The following is a 19,877-nucleotide window of genomic DNA, read 5'->3' on the forward strand; positions in this document are numbered from 1 at the left end:
ATAAATTTCATCTGGCTCTGCTGACTTAAATATGTCTAAATTATCTAAATATTCTTTAACCGGTTATTTCCCTATTTTGGCTTGTGTTCCTTCCCCCTGGTTGTTAATATTAATTGTGTATCTGATCACCATTAATCTTTTTAGCAAAGATTGAAGCAAAATAGGCATTAAACACCACAGCTTTCTTGATATCATCAGCTATTAGCTCTTCTTTCCCTCTAAATAGAGGCCTTACACTTTCCTTCATCTTTCTCTTGCTTGTAAGTAAAGAACCTTTTCTTAAAGCCTTTTGTGTCCCTTGTTAGGTGTAACTTATTTTGTGCCTTGCTTTTTCTAATTTTGTTCCTATATGTTTGTGCTAGTCTTTTGTACTCTCTCTCAGCAATTTGCCCATGTGTGATGGGGAGTACAAACTCCACACTGGTGAGAAAAGGGTTGAGGAGCAACTCTGAGCCCAGAAAACCCCATTCAACCGCCCCTGCTTGGCATGCTAACAGTGAAGGCTGAGCTCAGAAGGGAATAGCTTAGCTCAGTCAGGGTGGTCGGAGCGGTTGTGTGTTGCAGGCTCCTGCTGAAAAGCCACTGAAGCCCCATGTGGCAGGGACCAGGCTTCGCTGCCAACCAGCCCCAGGCCTTTAAGTCATTGAGGTTGATGACATCGAGATACGACTGCAAGGGACTGAAAAGCGAACCAGAAACTCTAACAAAGGAAGAGAAGCCAGAGTAGGAAGTGGCTCAGGCATAGGGGAGCCCATCCCTTAGGCTGAACATTTCAAATAATTGTTTCATTGGGCCCTGGGCTGGAAACTGATGGAGCAGGGAGGCCCAGGTTCCCTTACCCCCCCGGGTGATGTGGCTGTGGACTCCCACTGCAGAGCGACGTAGCTGTGGACTCCAGCCGCCGGGTGACACAGCCCAGAGTACCATCACTAGGCAGTACTGCTGGGGGCAGATAACAATCCCCAATCGCTCCCAACACCATGTTTTCACTTTTTGTAGGATTCCTTTTTCATTTTCAGCTCATTAAACAGCTCCCTATGGAGCCATATTGGCCTCTTACTGTTCTTACTGTTTGCATCAGGATAGTTTGCTGTTGTGCTGTTAATATTGTTGTCTTGAGAAACTGCCAGCTCCTTGAGAAACATCCAAGTTATGTCTAAATCTTGCCAATGCTTTCTGGATAATATCTCTGAGATCTGGCCTTCCCTGTCCATCCACATAGCTAAAACTTTTATCTAGGCTCTCATCATCTCATATATTGATTATAGCAACATCTCTTTTTTGCCTGTCACAAATGCGGTCTTGCCCTGATCACGTGTGTTCAGAATGCTGCTGCAGATATTATTTTCCTAGCCCATCACTTTGAATATGTCACGTTTCTCACTGCACCTCTCCAGTGCCTCCCCCTTCTCTATCACATCAAACATAAGCTAGTTGTTTTCTCTCTCAAGGTTCTTCATAGCCTATCCCCACGCTACCTATCAACTGTCAGTTGCTATCAAGCTGTTGACTCCCACCTCCAATGCTGGCTTCCATTGTCCACTTGTTAAATGTTCCAACAGGCAGCTTCTTGCTTACTCCCAGCACGCTTACAAGGAGTTTCCCATGAATATCTGCAAAGCTACTTCATTATCCTCTTTCAAACCCCTCCCTAAATATCTCCTTTGTCATGATGCACACAAACAACTTGAGACCACTGCCTAACATGCAAACTAATATTGTCTTAGGGCAGGTCAACGTTACAGCCGCTACAGCTATGGCACTACAGTGTAGAAGGTTTTTTTCCAGCTATGTTGTCAATCCATCTCTCTAAGGGGCAGTAGGTAGGACAAATTCTTTTTGAAGTATTCTTCTATAGACCTAGCCTCGTCTACATCGGGGGGAGGTTGATCAACTTAATTACAGAGCTCAGGGCACAAAACTTTTCACAGCCCTGAACAACGTAGCTAGGTTGATCTAATTATTAAGAGTAGACCAGGCCTCATTGCTTCCTTGTACTCCCCTATCTGTGGTTTCTTGTCTTATACTTGTAAGCTCTTTAGGGCAGGGACCGTCTTTTTTTTCTGTTTGTACAACACCTAGCACAGAGGTGTCCTGGTCCATTCCCAGGACTCCTTGGTGCTGTGGTAATACAAATCATAAATATTAACAGTCTGCTTTATTCACCTTCTCTTCATACTCCTGTTGCTGTTAGCTTGTGACTTGTGTGTGTGAGATAGTGTTTTTATGTTGTTAGTATGGTCTAAGAATGAATGTAGAAGCCTGGAAATCAGGAGACCTGGGTCTTGTTCCTGGTTCTGTCACAAAGCTGCTATCTGACCTTGGCCAAGTCGTCTCTGAACAAGGTCAGGCTGCAGTTTTAGCCTTAATTCTGAATTGTCTTGCTGTATTAAACTCACCATATTAGGCCTGTTCAACCTGTGCTTTGAGAAACAATTCTCTGAGCGTTTGGAGACCACCAAGCACAATGGAAAGGCATAATCTGTCTATGATGGGGCTTAACCCCACTAGCTGCGAGGCAAGGGGATGAACTCCAATTATTTCTGCTCTACACCTGAGGGATAATTAATTTGTTGCCTTCTAGCCAGAGGAGATAAACCTTGTAAGTAGATTGAGAAGCTCAGTTGGGGAGAGACAATGGAGGAGACAGGTCTCTCTGGTAGAGAGAACCCCTGGGATAGGATTTAATAGACAGGAGACAATAGAGAGAAAACTCTACAGAAGTGGGCCAGGCTTCTGCAGGGGAAGCCCTGAGGTAGAGCCGACAAGGAAACTACAGTGAAGCCGAAGAAGGGCAGGAAGGCTGTTAGTTTGAAGATTTGTTTGGACTTTTATTTGGACTACTACGGAAGGGGTTTATGCTTTTATGTGGCTTGGCTGGAGGACCAAGCCCCAGAACACTTTGAGGGGGAGTTAGGAGAAGACGTAGGGTTAGAAAGGCCATTGCAGATCCAAGGGAAAGCCCAGCTGTGAAGTGAGGACACTCTCCTAAGCTATCAAACACAGCAAGTGACACACGCCTCTCTGTAAGGGAAGGAAGTTTCCAAAACCTACAGTGTTGGGTCCTGAATAAAAGTGACACAAAGTCATATTAAAATAATGGCTCCAGCTTGCTCGCAGCTCTAACCTTCAGTATTATTTAATCATCAGACTTTAATGCAGTTATTTATTATCCACAGTATTTTCTTTTTAATGGTTTAACATTGTGTGCGAATTAGGACCTTGAGAAAGAGAAATGATTCTGACTGAGGAATACAGCTCATACCGACTGCCAAAGGGTGCTGTGCTGGTTGTACATTTAATGAAATCTAACATGTCTTGAGGCAAATTAGGATTATTATAAACCCGGGCACATTCCCTTACTCCTTCCTCATCTTAAAGGGAAAGAGAGCCATGTTCTCCCATACTTCCCTCTCCTTATTGAGAGGGAGAAGAGCAGAAAACTGCGAGAGAGAGAGAGAGAGAGAGAGAGTGTGTGTGTGTGTGTGTGTGAGAGCGAGAGAGAGAGAGGCAGGTGGAATAAATTGTGGTTTTGGGTGTGAGCAGGGCTGAATGTCTGTGGCGGTGGACTGTGATGGTGAGACAGCAGACTCTAGGATTTGTTGAAAATTTTGTGCCAAAATTGTTTTGCAGTTTATATTGGACTTTTGATTAATGGAAACCTTTTTGTGAAAAGTGTTTGGTCTCCATGGAAAATTTTGACGTTTTGTCCAACCCCACCCCACCCCCCAAAAAAAAACAGAAAAACCACCCTCAAAAGGTTTTGGCTTCTGGCCCAAAACATTAAGATATGGGCTTTTTGATGAAAAGTCCATTTTCTATTGGGGGAGGGCTCCCATTTTTCAACCGTCTCTAGGGGTAAGACTAGTGCTAGAGGCACTGGGTAGAGGAGTGAGTCGGGGAATGAGAAGAGAGAAATTGGGTGGGGAGATGGGGAAAGGGAACAAAAATGTAGGAAGAAGACATGGAGAGAATATAGTGGAAGGAGAGAGAGAGGTTAAGAACAGGAAACGAGGAGAACAACCAAAATATAAGGAGGAAGGGTGACAATCCAAGCTAGGGAGAGGGGGATGGAAAGTGTGAAAGGAAGTTAGGGGATCTGATCTGTAGTAATACAACTCTAAAAGATGGTCTAAAGAGAAAACGCGAAAAAGGAAGGAAAGATACAGCCAAGAGGAAGAGTGGAGTGAAGGAAAAGAAAAATACAGACGAATGAGACAGAGTAAGTGGATGGTATTTTTAGTGTGTGTCTGTATATAGGAAGTCTGATGCCAAGCTACACATAAACTATGTTTATGTTCTTCACACACACAATGCTGCCAAATGGAAGGATGATCAATTACACTAGCTGCTCCAAACTCACTAGAGTCCCTCTGTGTTGCCTCTCCAGCGTCAACCTTTGCTGTTTCTGATTTCCAGCCCCTCACTGCTCCCCCTCCCACTCTGCAGCCCAGTTAACCTGAGCACTCTGCTTCCATCAGTTCATTTACCCACTGGACCCCTAATCCTTAAATCCAGTTCTGTAACTAACATCTAGCCCGATCCACTGCTCACTGAAGACAATGGGAGCCTTTCTGTACTGTGAAGTGTAAGATCTTCAGGACGCGGAGCCTGCTGTGGGCCTGGTTTGCCATTACCCTGCCAATTGTGTAGTCATTTACACCAGGGGTTCTCAACCTTTTTCTTTCTGAGCCCCCTCTTCCCCCCAACACGCTAGAAAAACTCCCCAGCCCACCTGTGACACAACTGTTTTTCTGCATATCCAGTAGATTAAAAACCAGGGCCAGTGTTAGGGGGTAGCAAGCAGGGCAATTGCCCTCAGCCCCACACAGGAGGGGGCCCTGTAAAGTTAAGTTGCTGAGGCTTTGGCTTGAACCCCAGGAGGCAGGCTCGGGCTTCAGCTTTCTGCCCTGGGCCCCAGAGAGTCTAACACTGGCCCTGTTCTCTGGTTTATTTTGGCAGACCCCCTGAAACCTGCTCGTGGGCCCCCCAGAGGGCCCCGGACCCCTGCTTGAGAACTGCTGATTCGCACCAATGCAAAATGCTAATGTTCTGATTTTGTTGCATTTTTGCATCCACTTTACACTCATTTTGTACTAGTGTAAATAACTACAGGTGCAGGGCAATGAACTGGCCCGCCGAGTCTCTGTAAAGCATTGCGCTTTTCTATGGGACTAGATAAACGTTACATCAGAATAAATGACCCGCCGTGTCCATAAAAGGAAAGCGTGTGTGAACTACAGACTTGGTTACAGCTAATGGTGGGGGCTCGTATTGCTGGAATTGTTTTACTGGAATCTACACATACAACCCTAGCTATTCTTAACGCCTTATGGCCACTTAACTGCACTCATGTTTTCACACACACACAGTTTTCATACTAAGTCCCTTTTTCTTTGATTGCGATCACAGTATGAGGGAGTTAGACTGACATTGTTATATCTGCTCACACGAGGATAGGAATACTTAGCACTTACCTAGGGGTTTTTTTGTAGTGTATTTACAAAGGAGGATAAGTATCTGTGATGGGTTGGACCCCCCTTTTGGCATGCCACCAGATGTGTTGCACTTATACTGATGCTGCTGTGAAAGGCTCTTAAGCCCTTTTCCAGCATACACGCAGGTAGGGACACACCCAGTTGTAGAATCACACAGAGTCTGTGATAGGCTCCCTGTGGGAGGACTCAGCTAGGGAATTTACCCAGCACTCACGTGCATACCTCCTTTGGGGTATAAAGCCCAAAACAATATTGTCTTGTGCTGTATAGAGAGATCTGTACAACGCAAGCTCATAAAAATCGCCCCCTCCCTCAATGTGGAGGGAGATATGCACAGCTTTTTGCCCCTCCTCACCCCCAATATGAATTGCACAAGCTGGGTTTTGGAATAAAGAAGAAATAAGTTTAACTACAAAAGGTAAATTTTAAGTGATTATAAGTGATAGCAAACAGAATAAAGCAGATTACTGAGAAAATAAAACAAAACACCCAACCCTAGCTTGATTCACTAAAGAAACAGGTTACAAATAATAATTTCTCACCCTAAACGTTGTTTTAGGTGGGTTACAGAGTTTCCGCAGTTTAGAGTTCCAGTTATTTCTCTTCACAGACTAGACCCCTGCCTCGGCCTGAACTAAGCCCTTGCCTTTCCCCAGCTTAGTTCCTTTGTCTCTTCGGGTGCTTTCAGCAGTCTTCCTTCTTGGGCGGGGAAGCAATGGAGAAGAGCTTTGATTGACTCCCTTCCCAGCCTTAAATAAGATTTACATGAGGTGGGATTGCTTTGTTTCCAGTGGAAAAATACCAGCAGTGTCCAAGGTGGTACTCTGTACCAGGTGACATCAACATATGACCTTGCAGTGTCAAAGCAGCATCCCAGGAAACTGCTCAGGAAGGTGGGAGATTAGTATCTTCAAGGTTCTATTGTCCTCCTTAAATAGCCCATTGAGGCTGATTGCCTGCTGTTTGGCTGGCGTTCCCCGAAGTACACACACAGTTGTAATTGTTACATAGTCAATATTTCTAACTTCAGGTACAGAAATGATATATGTGTACAAATAGGATAATCATATTCAGTAAATCATAACCTTTTCAATGGTACTTTACATGACCCATCTTGCATAAAACATATCTTAGTTATGCCATATTCATATCATAAGCATATTTCTATGAAGAATGTGGGTGTGATGTGACAGTATCATTAGCCCCATTTTATAGATGTTGGAACTGAGGCACAGAAAAGTGAAATTACTTGTCCCAAGTCACAGCATGTCAGTGACAGAGCTGACTCCCAGGCTACTGCTCTTTCTACTGAACCGTGCTGCGAGGAATTGAACCCTAGGGAATTTTGTGATTTTTTTTTTTTTTTTTTTTCTTTCAGATGTTGCTTTCTTCTTCTTGCTTCTTTTATTTAACCTTTCTGCACAGCGCATTAGTGATCTCTTTGTGGAGGCACTTGTCCTTTCATCTTAAAAGAGTGTAAAATTAAAAGAATTGGAGTGTGCTCTTCTAGTAATCTCTTTATGGCAGGCAGTCGACTAATAAGACAGTCTTCTTGGAGACTATCCTCATTCTTCTGCTTTCCTCAGCTGTTTTATGGATGCTTCCGGAGTCCCGCTCTTCACCCCAGTGTCTTGTGACTTTGCTGCCTGATTTATCTTAATTGGGGCCCTATTTTCCCACCACAGAATCATCTAACTCCCACCGAAGCCAGTGGAAGTTATATGCTTGCTTTGGCATGAGATTCTATCCCATATTCTCTAAGATTTTCCTTGAATAAAGTGATCGTACTATGTACTGTACCGTAGTATAGTCACACTTCACTTAGTGGAGATTCACCACAAACTGCACACACTATATTCTGTGAACTTGGCAGTGGTTTTAGGATAGCTGTAACTTCTGTGAGAGATTTTTAAAGTATTGTTTTTATCAAAACACACACATTTTCCCCCTCCATTTACAGCTAGTTGCTTCAAGGAGCTGTGCTCTAGGTTCTCACCCCAAACACACATGGAAGGCAACGTGAACTGGCTTTGTATATCAGGAAGCTTTAAAGGTGCTTCAGTCCAGAGTACAGGCAAGATCCTTCAGTGTCTCTGATTTTGTTCTGTGATGTGACACTAAACTCACTGTGACATTCACTCCACTGTTCCTTGGTTTTTCAAATAACTGACCTCACCAATACCTGAAACAGTTCGGTTCATTGGTTCTGTACTTAAACCAGTTACCCATATTAATGAGGGTTGGACTGGATATCACTCTCAGCATTCAGCACTACTACGACTAGAGCATGAGAAGGGAAGAAGATAAGAGTTTTGTGCAAAGGGGGAAAAAAATTGCTTAATGTCTGTAGATATTTTTTTTTAAATTGATGTCTTTCATTACCCACTCTAGATAAAGTAAATGGTTAGTTTGGATTTGTAGATCAGTCGGTGTCAGTACACGTTTTTATTGCAGGGCAAAATTCTACCGTAGCTGGGCATCTCAGTCCAGTCCAGTTCCGAATTAACAGGTATCTTACATCATACAAATCCTCAACTTAACTGGCATTAGTTGCAAGTCAGCAAGAAACTGTTAAATACTGAGCACAGTTGGCATTCTTGTGACAATCATGGAACCACAGAGTGTTCAGATGGAAAAAGGCCTATAACATTGTTCTGGTCCACAGTTAATTATGTCAGGTAATGAGGCTTCCACGACCTTCCCTAGGAATTTATTCCACTGTCTAATAGGTTGGACTTTTGGGACTTTTTCCTTGAAATGAAACCTAAATTTTCCATTTCTTAATTTCAATAACTTATTCCTAGTTAAGTCCCCTGATACCAGAGCTGGAATTGAACTGGCACAACCCTACCAGCACTTGTTGCCATTGGAGCCACCTGGGAAGTCAGAGGGAAACATTATATGTTGGAGTGGGATGGGGACTGAGATCTTGGGACACAATGGCCTTCTTTACATTGGAGAAATGCACCAAAATATTCCCACTGATCCAAGCAGGCTGCACAAGGGTAACTGAGAAAAGAAATGGGCCTTAATGATCAAATGCTGTGCTGACTGTATACCCCATGGAAATCTGGAATTAGTGGGAGTAATTTGGTTCTCAGTTGCAGTGGTGTAAATCCAGAGTAGTTCTGCTGACTTCAGGAACTCTGTTGATTCCACTCATGGTTAATTGCAATGAAGTTATCATTCCCTTTAATTTGAGTAACAGACTCCTGAATCTGATCCATGAGCATGTGTACAGGATGTAAATCTGTGCAAAATTTGGCCCTAAGATGATGTAGGAGGGGAAAATCCTCAAGTGATTTGACAAAAGGTGGTTCTTAGAAAACAAACACTCTTTTCCAGTGAGATCTTATCAGATACGTGATTAATATAGTATACTGGGTGTTTGTCTTAGATATCTGCCCCCCTATAAAATAAAAGCTCTGGAATTCAGGTGGGAGTGAATGTTCTTTTTATTGCAAGGTTGCAGCATTTAGAGGTTTCGGGTTTTATGTCGAACCCATGTTTTGTAAGTAGGAAAAGGCACGCTGAGAGATATTCCTTGGCTCACTGGAACTCTGCAAGAGAGAGAAAATTACTCTTTTATTATAAGGTTTGCCAAATGATCTCTGAGAAAATGTGATATCATTCATATGCATTGCCAATCTGGAGAGAGACCGCACATCTTGGCAGCCATCTAGAGCTAACATATAATTCCTTTGGGTTGGTATGGGCTTTATCAGAAATAGTTCCATATGCAGTATTTACATAACTGTGGTGGAGTGTGAGAGTAAACACAGCTGTGGCATTGCCCTAAATATTTCTATTCAATGGGGAATTAAAAGAGAACTTTATCACCAAACTGCAGATAAACATAATTCAGCAGGAGTTGGTCAGTTCAGCCAGGGAGCCAATTAAAGCTACAAAGACTGGATTGCTGGAAACATTTAAGCACTTTAGAGTTTGTTTACACTAAGGTCATCAATATTTCTTTTCAGAAAATATGGAAATACCATGAGTCAGCAAATAGCTGCTAACACAGACCATTTCCCAGTAGGATTTTTGAATGTATCGAGTACACACTGTAAGAGACAAGGAGGGATAGGCAGTGAAGTTATAATGCCTTTGACCTCTGAGCGCAGGAGAAATGACTTGGTAACGCTCTATGAGGGAAACTTGCATAATGACTAGTCTGAAAATTCCACCCAGCTCAACATTTTTTTCACTGAAAAAAGCACATCTGAGTTGACTGAAACATCTTGCAACTTCATGTCTGTTTTGGCTCCTTGTTTTTGGTCAAAATGAAAAAATGACTTCAGAAATATCGAGATGAATTGTTTTGATTTTTCAGGCTAGGTTCACTAGGGGATTTAGGCACCGTTCAGAAAAGAGGAGGAGGCGGTCGGGTGGGGGGGGTGACCTTATAAAATCTAGCCCAGTGGCTAAAGCACTCACCTGGGGTGTGGGAGATCCAGGCTTGAATTCCCATTCTGGAACAAGGACTTGAACCCAGGTGAGTGCCCTAACCTCACTGCTCTTGGCTGCTCTGGGATGGGTCTCCGTGTCTCCTGCTGAAGTGGTTCCATTTTGCATAATCATAGAATCAAAAGATTGGAAGGGACCTTGAGAGGTTGTCCAGTCCCCTGCACTCATGGCAGGACTAAGTATTATCTAGACCATTCCTGAGAGGTGTTCGTCTAACCTGCTCTTAAAAATCTCCAATGATGGAGATTCCACAGCCTCCCTAGGTAGTTTATTCCAGTGCTTAACCATCCTGACAGGGAGTTTTTCCTAATGTTCAAACCTAAACCTCCCTTGCTGCAATTTAAGCCCATTGCGTCTTGTCCAATCCTCAGAGGTTAAGAAGAGGAATTTTTCTCCTTTCTCCTTGTAACAACCTTTCATGTACTTGAAAACTGTTATCATGTCCCCTCTGTCTTGTCTTTTCCAGACTAAACAAACCCAATATTTTTCAATCTTCCCTCAGAGGTCATATTTTCTAGACCTATAATCATTTTTGTTGCTCTTCTCTGGACTTTCTCCAATTTGTCCATATCTTTCCTGAAATGTGTCACCCAGAACTGGACACAGTACTCCAGTTGAGGCCTAATCAGCGCAGAGTAGAGCGGAAGAATTACTTCTTGTGTCTTGCTTACAACACTCCTGCTAATACATCCCAGAATGATGTTTGCTTTTTTTTGCAATAGTGTTACACTGTTGACTCATATTTAGCTGTGATCCACTATGACCCCCAGATCCTTTTCTGCAGTACTCCTTCCTAGGCAGTCATTTCCCATTTTGTATGTGTGCAACTGATTGTTCCTTCCTAAGTGGAGTACTTTGCATTTGTCCTTATTGAATTTCATCCTATTTACTTCAGACCATTTCTCTAGTTTGTCCAGATCATTTTGAATTTTAATCCTATCCTCCAAAGCACTTGCAACCCCTCCCAGCTTGGTATCGTCCGCAAACTTTATAAGTGTCCTCTCGATCATTGATGAAGATATTGCACAAAACCGTATCCAGAACTGATCTCTGCGGGACCCCACTTGTTATGCCTTTGCAGCATGACTGTGAACCACTGATAACTACTCTCTCGGAATGGTTTTCCAACCAGTTTTCGATCCACCTTTGCATTTTCCTAGTTTGTTTATGAGCAAGTCATGTGAGACTGTATCAAAAGTTTTACTAATGTCAAGATATACCACATGTATCGCTTACCTGTTATCCACAAGGCTTGTTACCCTATCAAAGAAAGCTATCAGGTTGGTTTGACATGATTTGTTCTTGACAAATCCATGCTGACTGTTGCTTATCACCTTATTATCTTCTAAATGTTTGCAAATTGATTTGTTAATTATTTACTCCATTATCTTTCTGAGTACAGAAGTTAAGCTGACTGGTCGGTAATTCCCCAGGTTGTCCTTATTTCCCTTTTTATGTATTGGATAATACTTGAACAGACAGGGGGTTAGAGTGAGAACGACACTAGTCACTTTCCAGGGGAGTGCCCTAACCACTGGGCTAAAAGTTAAAAATGCACAAAAACTAAATGAAATTTTTCTGACTTGCTTAAAATTCAGAAAAAATATCAGTTTTGGTTCAGCCCAACCAGTTTAGTTTATTTTTTTGGAACTGCCAGCAAACCAAAAAAATCAGTTATTTACACAGCTCCTATAATGACCCTCATTCAGGCTAGCTGCAAGATTTGATCTCTGGACTTTCAGCAGAAAATCATGAGTCCCTGAGCAAAAGGAGTAAATAGTTGGTAGCTATAGTAGACTCTCATCTTCTTATGTGGACTGGCCACAAGGGGGAGGGGACGGGCGCTACACTTGCATTGTTACTTCCCATGCTGAATGTATTCCGTGGATAGAAGGGCTCAGTTGTCATTACTGTCAACACATCATCTTTCCTCAGTTCTAAAATCACTTTAAAAAATACAGTATATATTCCATCTTCCTGTCATGTGGTGAACAGTAATGTAGCCATTTGCAGTTGTTAGTACATCACTATCAAGCTTTGGTGTCTGACAGACAATTTACAAGAAACCGGGTGTAATCACCTTTCCTAAAAATAACCCCTATCAAAAAATCATATACAAATGATACTTTGCACATTTTTCTATTAAATGTATTGCATAATTCCAAATTGTAACAGCATTTGATTATTTTGATTCAATTAAAGGAATTTATTGGGGATAAACCCTCTAAATGCTCATGATAGGATAAGAAGAACTAAATTGATGTCTTTTGCCAAGAAACTGAAGGACTCGATTTATATATTGTTGTATTTGCATCTTGACACAGCTGATGTGAGGGAAAAGGAATATAGCTATTTTAGACATACACTTTAAATAGATGCAGCCAAGGAAAATACACTCTGGGGGGCAAACGTAGCAAGTTATATGTTTGTGTGTTTAAAATATCTATTCATTAAAGTGACACACGTCATTCAGGCTGCTAAGTCAAAATGGCAAGGATTCATGTTGTCATTTGGAAGTTATTTAGCCATGGAGAATTTATTTTTAAACCAAACATTGCTGCAAATTAACTTAAAAAGAACCAAACACCAAACTTGCTGTAAATTTCATTGTAACTGAAAACAGTCTCTCATTACAGTGCTTGTACAATGTTTTGTTTATAACACAGTACATTTGGGGGTTCTTTTAAAGATATTGTCATATAACACTTTTGCAAAGAGATTGTTTCACAAGATCAAGCTGAACATTAACTTTTGTTATAAGTAGCGCAATACAAGTCTTTTTCCCACATAATACTTCTCCTTAGAAGAATTATTAAAACGGAGGGCAGTGTGGCCTAGTGGCGAGAGCACTGGATTCTGTTCCCAGCTCTGTCAGTGGCCTGATGGGTGATGTTGGTCAAATCACATCAGCTTTCTGTGCCTCAGTTCCTTTGCCTATCTGTGAAATGGGGATAATAATACTTTGTAAAGTGCTTTGAAATCTACTGATGAAAAACACTATACAAGAGCTAAGTATCAGGGGGTAGCCGTGTTAGTCTGTATCTACAAAAACAACAAAGAGTCTGGTGGCACCTTAAAGACTAACAGATTTATTTGGGCATAAGCTTTCGTGAGTAAAAACCTCACTTCTTCGGATGCATAGAGTGAAAGCTACAGATGCAGGCATTATATACAGACACATGGAGAGCAGGGAGTTACTTCACAAGTGGCGAACCAGTGTTGACAAGGCCAATTCAATCAGGGTGGATGTAGTCCACTCCCAATAATAGATGAGGAGGTGTCAATTCCAGAAGAGGAAAAGCTGCTTCTGTAGTGAGCCAGCCACTCCCAATCCCTATTCAAGCCCAGATTAATGGTGTTGAATTTGCAAATGAATTTTAGTTCTGCTGTTTCTCTTTGAAGTCTGTTTCTGAAGTTTTTTTGTTCAATGACAGTGACTTTTAAATCTGTGATAGAATGACCAGGGAGATTGAAGTGTTCACTTACTGGCTTGTGTATGTTACCATTCCTGATGTCCGATTTGTGTCCATTTATTCAGTCCCTCCGCAAAAGAATAAATGGACACAAATCGGACATCAGGAATGGTAACATACACAAGCCAGTAAGTGAACACTTCAATCTCCCTGGTCATTCTATCACAGATTTAAAAGTCACTGTCATTGAACAAAAAAACTTCAGAAACAGACTTCAAAGAGAAACAGCAGAACTAAAATTCATTTGCAAATTCAACACCATTAATCTGGGCTTGAATAGGGATTGGGAGTGGCTGGCTCACTACAGAAGCAGCTTTTCCTCTTCTGGAATTGACACCTCCTCATCTATTATTGGGAGTGGACTACATCCACCCTGATTGAATTGGCCTTGTCAACACTGGTTCGCCACTTGTGAAGTAACTCCCTGCTCTCCATGTGTCTGTATATAATGCCTGCATCTGTAGCTTTCACTCTATGCATCCGAAGAAGTGAGGTTTTTACTCACGAAAGCTTATGCCCAAATAAATCTGTTAGTCTTTAAGGTGCCACCAGACTCTTTGTTGTTTTTATACAAGAGCTAGATATTATTATTTAAAATCTAAGTCTCAATAGAGCCAGATTTTACTCCGATTGACCTCAGTGGGATATAGCATATGGATATCAGGAAATTTGGATTAAAAGAAGAAAACAGTTTACAATAATTATAACCCCACCAGGCGTGAATGGATGAAGTGATAACCAAAGTCTCTGTCTGTCTGTCTTTCTCATGATCAGATGAGTGAATTTGTAAAAGTGTCATTTTTCTTAACAGATCTGCACACTTTGGCCAAGATTATTAAAATAGGAACCTAATGTTAGGGTCTGAAATATAAATAAATAAATAAATAAATAAATATAAAATTAGGAATTTTAAATAAGTGGCTTGATTTTTTTCAAAAGTGCTGAGCACCCAACAGCTCTTGTTGAGAAAAGTAGGCGCAACTGTGTGCTCAGCCCTGTTGAAAAGAAAAGTATTTAGGTACCTAAAATACTGATTTGGGAACCTAACTTTAGTCTCCAGTTTTTGAAAATCTTGGCATTTAGGATGGGATCTGCTTACTTTAGTGACATCCTGTGACACTCTGCTCAGGCCACCCAGAACTGTAAGCCTTTGTGTTTCGTTCTTGCTGAGGCAGAGGGGGGTGTGCTTTGCTGGAGATTAGATTCTCACTCCCTCCCCACCTCTCCGCCACATGGGTCTGTTTTCCTCACCAGCAAACTCCTCGAGACTCTTCCAGTTTAAACCTGAGTTCCCCAGAGATGTCTCTCTGCAGTGTCCATTCATTCTCACTGTGACACTCACAGAAATTAAGTTCATTGCCTCCAAAGATAGTGTACGCTCCAGTTGATTAGGTTAGCTGAAGTCTCACACTTACTTCAGTATAAAACAGCACTGAGATGGTTTATAGTAAAACTAAGAATAAGTTTATTAAATAAAGAACAGAGATTTAAGTGATACCAAGGAAGAGAAAAAGAGACCGGTATGGTTACAAACAAAACATGGTTTCTAGTGACTAAATCTTAATTTTAGCAAATTACAATCTTTGCCTAAGTAGTTTTCGTTCTTATATCAAGTTACCGTCTCTAGCTCTCCACGCTAGGGGATCCAACTTTCAGAAGTTTTTGCTCCCCTTATGTTTCCCAAAGTCCACTGTCTATGCCTCAAGAGCCAGGAAGGATTCCTGGGGTGCCGATTCTGTCCCCTGGCATGATCACTAAGCTATCTTCTCCATTGCTTGTTAGCTTGATGGCTTTGTTTACCTTATATGTAAATATATTTTCATTGTCCTTTGCATGTGACCAAGCCAGTCAGGCAGGTACACAACTCACACATACATCATGCAATGATTTTTTCAAGACCAGCATGTCATCAATTTACATATACCTTACATGACACCTTTTAGATACATTTTATGACCATGTGTTGGAGGTAATGAGTGTGTCAGGCCTGACATGAGTTACAGTATGGTGGGCTCTCTGCCAGTTGGCATTGAGGGGCTTTTAGGGTCACCCCCCCATGTAGAGTGCTAGGGTTGACAGCAATGGGAGAGTAAGTTGGATTCTGCTCTGACTTGTATATCAGCAGAATTGTTAACTAAGCTCCAAATTTCAGGATCTTGATAATGATGTATATATGAGTATTGCAGTATTGCCTGGCAGCCCCAAACAAGGAGCGGGGCTCCACTGTACTAGGCACTGTACACACAGAAATGGAAATAGACTGGCCTTTCATGAAAGAGCTTACAGCTATGAGGTTCAAACTAGGAAGTATACAGCTTGACTCTCTGATCTCAGGTCATGCATTTACAAAGATGGAATTTAGGTGAGGAAGTCTTATTATTTGTATTATAAACAGCAAATGCAATATGGAGTCACAGAGGCAATAAATATGGATGCCCACAGTGCTGTTTTCACACTCTCTTTTCATAGCTGGGCCACGCTTTAACTTATTCGGGCTCTGATGGGAGGCATTAAAAGTGGCCCATAAAGTTAACTGAAAAAAGCATGTGCATGCACACAGTACCCCACCAATCCGTATCTAAGGCCCTGTCCACCCTGGGAGCAGAGCTGTATGCAGGGCTGGCTCTAGGATTTTTGCCGCCCAAAGCAAAAACAATTTTGGCTGCCCCCCCCCCCCCCCCCCCCCCGGTTCTTTAATTACCCCACCCCTGGCCTCGCCTCAACTCCGCCTCTTCCCCAAATCCCCAGCCCTGCCTCCTCCCCCCAGGCTCTCAAGCCTAGGAGGGAGGGAGGGGGAGAAGCGGCGCCCGCAACGCGGCCACTCGGAGTCTCTCCCCCCCCCGCCCCAGGTTTGAGAGCCTGGGAGGGAGGGGGAGACTCCGAGTGGCCGCGGCGCGGGCGCCGCTTCTCCCCCTCCCTCCCAGGCTCTCAAGTCTGGGAGGGAGGGGGAGCAGCGGCGCACGAAACAGCTGTTTCATGCGCCTTGGCCGCTCGGGATCTCCCCCTCCCTCCCAGGTTTGAGAGCCTGGGAGGGAGGGTGAGTAGTGGCGCGTGAATCAGCTGTTTCGCGCGCCATGGCAGCAGCAGCAGAGGTGAGCTAGGGCGGCCGGGGCACATTTTTAGGGGCGGCATGGCCCACGCCAGAATGCCGCCCCTAAAAATGTGCCGCCCCAAGCACCAGCTTGTTTTGCTGGTGCCTAGAGCCGGCCCTGGCTGTATGAGAGACAGCCCACATTAAAAGCAGTTGTTGCTAGTAAAGTTTTTGGCACAGTTCCCATGACCAGCGTGGAGAGGAAATGTCTCTTTTGACAGAAAACTGTCTTAAACTGTACTTTGAAACTACAGGTGGCAACCCACATTATGGTTTGTGGGGCATGGTTCTCAGGAAAAAGTACCCATCTCTATGTTAGTCAGGGAAACCATAACAGGACACTGCTAGCAAGAACCACTGTTTGATATGGTTATAGCTAACACATTCCCATTCTGTGTGAACAGGGTCTAAAGGGAGCATTCAGAACATTTGTTACTTTACTTCCCATGAAATCTGAATCAGTGTGGGCTGCTGGCTCCTGCTTGATGGTGACATCAAGCTCACAATGGAACGCCGTTTAAGTTCCCTTATATAGGATCAGGTAGTGGGTTTTTTATTTCTTTGTTGCACTCTTCTGTAGGGTTTATAACAGGTGTATTGATCATTGCAGGAAAATCTGTAATACTGGAAAAAGAAGAGAGTTGCCTAACCCTTATCGATACACTCTAGTCTCCATCAGGGTTTCATGGAGGGTATCATGTCACCAGCATAATGCTTGCTGGGGCATCGCATCAGGCAGGAGGTGATGATCCACAGCAGGCTGGAAATTCATGGGACCTGAAAAACAACAACATATGTTTTAAGTAACAAATGAATGCCCCTTCTAACCTAGCCACTCTGCGCTTGGAATTCCCACTGAAGTTCCAAGTATGAGGCAGGGTCTAGCCCTGCAAGTCACCTTTAAGGATCAGTATTTTAAAGGAGCAACATCTACTAATCTCACCAGAGCTGAAAGCCTTAAGGCTGAATACTATTAAATTCAACAACGGTCAAGGTAAGTTTAGTTTAAGACCTTGCTCATGTTCTGTTAACTCAATGGCTTTATTGTAAAACAGCTTAGTATATTTAGTCAATTAATTACCCCAAGTTTTTGGGAGTGAAAGTAACATTTTCCCTCCTGTTTTTCTAGGCTTCTTGAAATCCATTCACCTGATGCCAAGCACACTGTGGTTCTAAGGAGTAAGGATTCAGCCACAGCCCAGGCCTGGTTCAATGCTATCCACTCCAGTGTGAGTGACCTTATTCCCAGGGTGATTTCAGAGGTGAAAGACCAGCTGGGTAAAACCGGGATCGCTGGAAGTCGAGAGATTAGGCATCTAGGCTGGCTTGCAGAAAAGGTAATGGACATATTTTCTTTTTCATTTCTAAGCTCTCTGTGTGTCTGGAAGTAGAGGCTGAATCAGATATTTGTTTTTATTTCGCTTTTACGAAGGCTTCTGATTGTGCCTGCTGTGATCTGTTGTATCTTATCTAACTCAGTGGTTCCCAGACTCTCTGCTTCTGTAGACCATTTAGTAACCAGATCCTCTGAGGGGCCTGCCTCTCATCCCTACCCTTCTGTCTCCCACTGCTTGGCTCTCAAATGTTAAAATCTACATACACTAGGAAGACCTTTGGTGGTCCATGGGCCGCAGTTTGAGAACCATTGATGTAGTGAGAAAAAAATCCAGGCATGCACAGGAACAGGTCCAACATTATTTCAGTGCCAGAGCTCCAGAAATCTACTTTACGCTCTAACAGTTCGTGTGCTCTGATGGTTCCACTAGCAGTGTTGGGCTATAGATTTACAGTGTCCTTAAAAAGACACCTGATTTCCTCAGCAGCACATGTGGTGTATTAGTGCTTCATAAGGAGGCAAAGGAGGCAAACATTTTCAGATACCTTTTCCAGCTCCATCCAAGCTTAGAAAAGCCAGTAAAAGTCCATGATCGTTAACCCTGCTGTTTATTTTAAGGTGAAGCTCACCCTGTAGAGAGCCAGCCTGAGGCCTATATACCACATAAAATTCTGGGTTGAATTGCACCATAATAGAATAGGGCTCTTTGTTAGAACTGGTGAACCTCATTAATGAATTTTAACTTTGAAATTTACAGTTGGCAGCTTTGGGCTCATCAGGGCAGCCGCCCTTTTCTCCACTCATTTTTATAAGCTCTTTGAACACAGAATATGTTTGGCTACTTATTGTTTCCAAATCATCTCCCCGAAGAAGAGGCAAAACACCAATAGTTATTGTGCATGAAAAGTTTTATTATTATCTGTGAGTCTGTAACCCCATTTTGAAGGCATACACCTCTATATGCCAAGCCTGTATTCTTCAGAACAGGAGATTGTCTCCCAATTCTAGGTGAATGTAGCTGTTCTGCATTAGAACATTTACACACCTTGCAATGGTATATCGATGTGTTTAAAGTAAATATCCATGTTAAAGATGAGCAGGTTAAAAGGTCACTTTAAAGCATCATATTTTGCATGTTCTCAGAATACATTGCAGAGTGCCTTTCCCTATTCAAGCATTTGTAATCAACATCACCACATAGTAGGATTAGAATAAAGGAGAGTTGTGAAATTGCAGACAGTTCCTTATAGCAGCACAGCAGGTATGCAGTACAGCACGCTGTGAACGTGCTAGCATTTAAATAAAGAAGAGATGAGCATCCATTCTGAAAATACACTGACATTTTATGCAGTGATATTGGCACAAAATAGCTTCCATATGCCACCCTAAAGTGGGGGCTGCATTTGACTGGTGGGCAATTGATTTCTCTTCTACCCTCTCATTTCTTTCTTTAATCAATCAGACCCATGGGATTAGCAAGCACAGTGGTCAGGAGGGTACGGTGATGTCCCTCTCCCTAACAGTCCCTCTCCTTTTTCATGCCCCTTTTTGAGAGCCTTTTAGTGGCAGAATAATACATAAAAGAAATTCCTACCTGGTGGGGAAGGGGAAGGGACCTTTACACACATACTAAATGTGCTCATGCCAGCCAGGTCTGCTTAGGGTAGTGGCCTTTGCATACAGCCAATAGTTGCAGCTTTTGGAAGGCCTCTTGGTTCAGCCCTGGTGGAACTAGTTGCAATAATCCAGTCTTGCATGTGTCCCTGTTGCTAGGTTTGCACAGTAATATCTTTAAAAAAATCACACCTCTAATTGACATAGCTATGCTGGCAAAACTTATAAATGCAGACCTAGAAAATGCATTTCTGTAGCCTGGGGGCATCGAACTTCAAAAGCTTCTTGCAAACTATAGAAGTGTTTAATGCTTCTCAAAGAAGAGGTCTGAAGAATCCTTTATCATAGCATGTATTAGGCAACTTAAATGTAAGAGTTGCTATAAGGTCCATGATAAT

The 19,877-nt window shown here is 42.6% G+C and overlaps 1 protein-coding gene across 2 annotated transcripts in view; it reads left to right on the plus strand.

The window, feature by feature from the left end:
* SNTB1 (syntrophin beta 1) overlaps positions 1 to 19,877 on the plus strand; it is a 159,799-nt gene that overhangs the window by 81,552 nt on the left and 58,370 nt on the right. For both annotated transcript variants that reach the window (XM_054017549.1, XM_054017548.1), the window contains exon 3: positions 17,659 to 17,866. In XM_054017549.1, the coding sequence (XP_053873524.1) occupies positions 17,659 to 17,866 (208 nt within the window). The remainder of the gene's footprint in view (positions 1 to 17,658; positions 17,867 to 19,877) is intronic.

Source organism: Malaclemys terrapin, chromosome 2 (assembly GCF_027887155.1).
Source record: "Malaclemys terrapin pileata isolate rMalTer1 chromosome 2, rMalTer1.hap1, whole genome shotgun sequence".
Taxonomy (NCBI): Eukaryota; Metazoa; Chordata; order Testudines; family Emydidae; genus Malaclemys; species Malaclemys terrapin.